The sequence below is a fragment of the Bidens hawaiensis genome, unplaced genomic scaffold (assembly GCF_021521415.1).
Source record: "Bidens hawaiensis isolate Kalapana, Puna unplaced genomic scaffold, B.hawaiensis_p1.1 tig00003307_1, whole genome shotgun sequence".
Classification (NCBI taxonomy): domain Eukaryota; kingdom Viridiplantae; phylum Streptophyta; class Magnoliopsida; order Asterales; family Asteraceae; genus Bidens; species Bidens hawaiensis.
The window spans coordinates 1,761,074-1,767,782 of record NW_027491184.1 but is presented as its reverse complement, the minus strand read 5'-3'; the positions used below and the strand labels follow the sequence as shown (position 1 = coordinate 1,767,782).

Below are 6,709 nucleotides of genomic sequence, written 5' to 3'. Positions count from 1 at the left end.
TTTGATCGTGTTAACGTGTATCGTCTTCTACGCTCGTAACGTCTTACGTAGGTATTCCGCACCTACGTAGAACGAGATATTCCGCGTAGATCCGGCTAGGAACCTACAATGAGCTTTGCTTTCTGCCTCATACATCTTTTTTTCTTCCTCTTCCGTCTTATTGTATTTTTTTATTTGTTCACGACCCTCAAACAGAGATGTTGGTGGAATGTATCCATCTTGAATGCACACCCACATCTTAGCATCTTGATATTTAACATATTGTTCAAACCGATCCTTCCAAGCCACGAAATCGGTACCCTTCAGCATTTTCGGAGCCTTAGTAGCTGAACCTGCTTCCATCTCCATTTTCACCAGTTCCGTAATATTTATAGAGGTCATCTTTGGAAGAAATAAAAACGAGCACTCAAAGAAACCAAAAAAAAAAATTTATTATTCTGAACAGTACTGTAGGCGAAGTTAATTTTAACTTCGCTTAATAGTAACTTCGCATGAAAAACACAACTTCGCTGTCTTCCCAACTTCACCTGATGTTAACTTCGCTTGATGACAACTTCGCTTAAGTTAAGCGAACTTGTGAGGTAGGCGAAGATATTGATATCTTCGCTTAATCTTATATCTTCGCCTAAACCCTACAAACAGTGGCGGAAACTTCGCCTGATGAACACAACGTTTTTGCAGGTTTGATTTTGACGTATTGCGAGCTATTCTAGAGTGTAATGGGTTGTTTTTAATGGAGAGAGGTTAGTAGGACACAAAAACTTGGTATTTCAACGTTACCTCGTCCCGCAAATAGTCGAACGGAACGATTTCTACACCCGTGTGATAATCCCGAACCACACAATCACGAGCAAACGCTCTGATACCAATTGAAGGTTCCCAGCTGGATCTACACGGAAATATCTCGTTCTACGTAGGTGCAGAATCCCTACGTAAGACGATACGAGCGTAGAAGACGATACACGTTAAACACAAGCAAACACACGTTACAATACTCAAAAGACACGTTTTATTGCAACTAATAACACGTGATATGTCAATCACCGATTACACGTACTAAATCATTAAAAACATACAAGCCGTATCCCAACCTTAAATACACTTCAACAACTTCGCCTAACATGCTAGGCGAAGTTGTCACTAGCTTTGCTTAAACTACAAGTTCGATTATGATGGGCGAACTTGTGAAACATATTAACTAACACATAACAAAACCAACTTAACACAATTACAGACACTAGATACTGAACTACTGACATCATGTACCAACATAGAGGAAGAAGAAGGAGGCTCGGGGTGATCTTGTGTAGCTGCTAGGGACCTTATACATCATAAATCTCAGCCATACTTGATAGTAAAACACACATAAACTTTACTTTTTGTTCAAGAACCCTAATTTAGTTGAATTGGTCTTTTGCTTTGAATTGTTTTGCAATTGATTGATAGTTTGACTTGTGATTGATTGTGTATGAATCTTGAATGAATTTTTGATCATGTTTATGATGATGTTTATGATGTTTTTCTGAAGTATGCATGGCTGTCCAAAAGTTATGTTAAGCTAAACTTACTTGTTCTGCCTAGGATAGATGATTGTTGAGTAGTTTAGACTTGTATAATGGATTGTTAATGTTCAAGACTTGAATTATTGATGTAAAGTTTAACTAAACCATAAATTAGATTGTTTGTGATGGCTGTGTTTTATGTTTTATTACTTATAATCCTCTTGCATTAGTTAATTGAATTAGTTTTGATTAATTGATTGCTTGTTAGACTCTTGACTTGGTGTTTAGGGTTTATTTGCGGGGTGTACAACCGTAGGGATAAGTGGGTAATATAAATCATCTAAAATCAGTTAAAATACACCTTCTTTGAGACCGAGAGGTGATAAGGAGTAATATTGTCTCGTTGCTTTTACTTGTTAGAATTAAGACCGAGAGGTTTTTGTCTTGTCAAGTTTGAGTGTTTATGTGCAATTAGTTGGTTTAATTTGGGTTAAGTTGAATTGTTCCTCTATCCTTGGTGACATAGTATTTGTCTCCATTAGGATAGTGTGTCGATGAGACCGAGAGGAGAGTCGTCATTTGAACACGTTAATAATTATTTTTCCGGTTTATTCTTTAAAATCAACTAAAATAAGTTAGAGTTTGTTAGAGAGACTGAGAGGTAATTTGACTTTCTTAAACAAGTTTTAGTTGTGTCATCTTTTATAACCGGTGTCGTGAATATTTTCAATCCATTGTCTTGTTATTTCTGTCAACATGATTCATTCCTAGGTAGACGTCTTTATTCATTGAATTTAAACCAAAGTTTTCAAAGTTTTGTCAAAAGTTTTCATTTAGTTAAGTTAAGTAGTTAAATAAATTCAAAAATAAATCAATTAAATATTTTGGTGAGTCTTGGTTAGAGTTTCGTAATTATAAACGTTTTCACGTGTCTTTGAGTTCGATATCCGGACTTTCCTCATCTGTGCTATACGCGACCGGTACACTTGCCGTTTGTGTGAACTAGGATAGATTGTTTGGTTTTTAAAGCTTAGTTGCGACTTGTGTTTTATTTATATATATATTTTCGCACATCCGCGAGCCGGTCCCAACGCGCATGAGTTTATCCTTAGCCGACCATTCGGTCAAATATCCGTGGGGAATTGTGGAAAACGTACTCGTTAAAGTCGATAAATTCGTTTTCCCCGTGGATTTTGTTATTCTTGACATGGGGGCTGACGATCAGGTCCCACTCATTTTGGGACGACCCTTCTTGCGTACTGCTAAAGCGCTTATTGACGGCTACGATGGAAAATTATACTTCGTGTAGGGGAGGAGATTGTCACCTTCGATGTCGTCAAAACAATGAGGAACTCTAATAGTCAGGACGATTCCGTTTACTTTCTTAACACGTGCATATCTTAGTTTGCTCGATGTCTTGACTACATCTCTGGAGCAGACTTGCTCAATCAGGAGGATGAGGTTGATGTTCCCCCGGAGCACGACTTGAGCATTCTTGTTGGCTCGCCTCCTGAATACCCCGAGGTATTCACGGTTGCCGATAGCACCGAGGGACCGAAGGAGAGACCATCTATTGAGGCACCACCGTCCCTCGAGCTTAAAGATCTCCCTCCTCATTTGGAGTAAGCTTTCTTGGACGGTGATGCCGATTTACCCGTCATCATTTCTTCTCAGTTGACGGATGACGAGAAATCGAGGTTGGTTGATGTGCTCAAAGCACACAAACAGACTATTGCGTGGAAACTCATGGACATCCAGGGCATCAACCCCAACTTTTGCATGCACAGGATACTCATGGAGGATTAGTACAAGCCTGTAATCCAGCCTCAGAGGAGGCTCAACCCTAACATGTCGGAGGTGGTCAAAAAGGAGGTTATCAAACTCCTCGACGCTGGCTTGATCTATCCCATCTCCGATTCTTCATGGGTGAGTCCCGTTCAGGTTGTCCCTAAGAAGGGAGGGATGACAATTGTCACTAACAAACATAACGAGCTTATTCCAACTAGGACAGTCACAGGTTGGCGGGTGTGCATAGACTATAGGAGGCTTAATGACGCTACTAAGAAAGATCACTTTCCTATTCCGTTCATCGATCAGATGTTTGAGCGTCTGTCGGGGCGACAGTTTTACTGTTTACTTGATGGATTTTCAGGTTATTTCCTGATCCCGGTCGCACATAAGGATCAGGAAAATACCACTTTTACATGCCCATATGGTACCTTCGCGTACAAACGTATGCCTTTCGGGTTATGTAATGCTCCAGCTACTTTCCAGCGTTGCATGGTAGCGATAATCCAGGACATAATCGAGAGTTCCATGGACGTTTTTATGGACGATTTTCGGTATATGGGGACTCATTCGATCAATGTCTTTCTAATCTTGAGAGGATGAGGAAGCGGTGCATAGAGACTAAGTTAATGTTGAACTGGGAGAAGTGCCACTTCATGGTGACTGAAGGCATTGTGCTCGGGCACAAGATTTCGCGAGACGGTATTGAGGTTGACAGAGCTAAAATCGACACAATCAGTAGACTTCATCCACCGACTAGTGTGAAATCCGTTCGTAGTTTTCTCGGGCATGCGGGTTTTTATCGTAGGTTCATTAGAGATTTTTCTAAGATCACCCAACTCATGACTCGCCTTCTAGAGAAGGACATCGCATTTGACTTTGATGCTGATTGTCTGAAGGCGTTTGAGTTTCTTAAGGGGTAGTTGGTTAATGCCCCTATCTTAGTAGTACCCGATTGGAGCTTACCATTCGAGCACATGTGCGACGCTAGTGATTTTGCAGTCGGGGCTGTTTTAGGTCAGCGGAAGGACAAGCACTTCCATCCTATCTATTACGCGAGTAAGACCCTCAATGATGCTCAAGAAAATTATACGACTACTGAGAAGGAGCTTCTAGCAGTGGTTTTCGCGTTCGACAAATTTCGTTCTTATCTCGTGTTTTCCAAAACCATCGTTTATACTGATCATGCGGCATTGCGATACCTGTTCGCCAAGAAAGATGCCAAGCCTCGCCTGATACGATGGATTCTCTTGCTTTCCGAGTTCGATATTGAGATTAGAGATAAAAAGGGAGCGGAGAATGTAGCTGCGGATCTCTTATCACGTCTGGAGGATCCGAAGAGAGAGGAGATTAGAGAAGATGCCATCGGGGATAAGTTCCCCCATGAGTCGTTGATGATGGGAGAGTGAGATTTGAGAGAGAGCCAGTTTTATACGTGAGTGCTGAAGAGGAGGGCCTGCCATGGTTCTCCGACATTGCGAATTATCTTGCCGAAGGAGTAGTGGTTAAGGGCATGAGTTATCAGCAGAGGAGGAAGTTTTTCGCAGACGCCAGCCACTACATATGGGATTCGCCGTATTTGTTTCGTGTAGGTGCCGATCGAGTGTTGAGGAGGTGTGTGAGTAGGGAAGAGGGCCGTGAGATTCTTAGGCATTGTCATGAGGGTTTAACAGGAGGTCACCATGGTTCGTCTTCCACTGCTAGGGAAGTTTTAGATTCCGGCTTTTATTGGCCATCAATTTTCAAAGACTCACACGAGTTTGTCAGACAGTGTGACGCATGTCAGCGCACTGGTAACATCTCATCCCGTAATGAGATGCCTCAAAACCCTATTCAGGTTTGTTAGGTTTTCGACGTTTGGGGCATTGATTTCATGGGTCCGTTCCCGTTTTCTTGAGGGAACCGATACATTATCGTGGCTATCGATTACGTTTCCAAGTGGGTTGAGGCTCAAGCCTTGCCCACTAACGACGGCCGAGTTGTAGTGGGATTCTTGAAGAGGTTGTTCTGTCAGTTTGGTACTCCCAACGCTTTGATTAGTAATACGGGCACACATTTCTGTAATGCCCAGATGGAGAAGGTGTTGGCACGATATGAGGTAACCCATCAATTGTCCACCGCCTATCATCCACAGACGAGCGGGCAAGTGGAGAATCAAACCGAGGCGTTAAACCAATTTGAGAGAAAACTGTCGACAAGAACCGAAAGGATCGGTCTGACAAGTTGGATGATGCACTTTGGGCTTTTAGCACAGCATTTAAAACGCCTATTGGGACCACGCCCTTTAGGATGGTTTACGGGAAAACATGTCATCTACCGGTTAAGTTAGAGCATAGAGCATATTGGGCTTTGAGATCCGTTAATCTTGACCTGACCCAAGCTGCGAAAAACCGGTATCTCCAAATTCGGTATCTCCAAATTCATGAGGTAGAGGAGTTGAGAGATGAGGCGTGTGCGAGATCATGGAGTTATAAGGAGCGTACGAAGGCGTTGCACGATCGAAAGTTGAGGAAAGTGAAAGTGTTCAAGTTTGGGGATCGTGTGTTGATTTATAACTCCCGTCTAAAGTTGTTTCCAGGTAAGCTTAGATCTATATTGGTTGGTCCGTATACAGTGAAGGCGGCATTTTCGCACGGTGTGCAGTTGAGTTAGTTGATCATGAGGGGAGAGCGTGGAAGGTGAACGACCATAGGTTAAAGCATTATATCGGTGGGCCGGTTGATTCGGTTAAGGAAGATGTATTTCTGCTCGACATCCCTACTTTGATTGCTTGATAGGGATAGGCCTCGGGAAATACCCGAGTGTAGAGTTCGTATAATATTTTTATTTTTTATATTATTATTATTATTATTTTATTTTGAGTTTGTTTTAAGTTTTTAGAGTCTGTTTGATGTCTGCTTTGGGTGCTTTAAGCTTTGTGTTGCAGGTTTGGATACTTTCGTTCGTACTCAATCTCCATTCGGATGGGGGCGTTCTGAGCTTATTTGATTGTAGAGGGTACCCAAAAGCTACGGCCGCGAATGAAATGCTATACGGTCGCTTTATCGGAACATGGCATATGCAAATCATTGCCATATTACCAGAGAAGTCTGTTCCATTTTCTTTATGCTTGTTTTATTTTATTTTACATCTGCTTTATTTTTTTTTTCTTTTTCTTGTCTCCCATTGAGGACAATGCGAAATTTAAGTGTGTGGACGGAAACTGAAGTTTTTAATTTTATAAAAAAAATATTTAAAAAAAAAGTAAACAAAATATTTTAAAATAAAAAAAAAGTGAAAAAAAATTATAAAAAATAAAAAAAAAGAAAAAAAAAGAAGTTATATAAAAAAATAAAAAAAATTGAAAAACTTTAAAAAAAATATTCCGAAAATTTATTTTGCGCATAATGGAAAATGATATTATTGTTTAAGGTTGATCT

At 40.8% G+C, this 6,709-nt stretch overlaps 1 protein-coding gene across 1 annotated transcript; it reads left to right on the top strand.

Moving 5' to 3' along the window:
* Nucleotides 1-4,803: 4,803 nt before the first annotated feature.
* LOC143623114 (uncharacterized) lies at nt 4,804-6,064 on the top strand. Its single transcript, XM_077094095.1, has 4 exons — nt 4,804-5,127; nt 5,362-5,503; nt 5,545-5,868; nt 5,910-6,064. The coding sequence occupies exons 1-4, from the start codon at nt 4,804-4,806 to the stop codon at nt 6,062-6,064; spliced, it is 945 nt and encodes a 314-aa protein (XP_076950210.1).
* The last annotated feature ends 645 nt before the right edge of the window (nt 6,065-6,709 follow it).

Coding starts and splice junctions, on each gene's coding strand:
- LOC143623114 (XM_077094095.1), top strand. CDS start 4,804: ATGAGTTATCAGCAGAGGAGGAAGTTTTTCGCAGACGCCAGCCACTAC. Junction 5,504..5,544: donor GACAAGAACCGAAAGGATCG/GTCTGACAAGTT, acceptor CTTTTAGCACAG/CATTTAAAACGCCTATTGGG. Junction 5,869..5,909: donor CCGTCTAAAGTTGTTTCCAG/GTAAGCTTAGAT, acceptor TATACAGTGAAG/GCGGCATTTTCGCACGGTGT.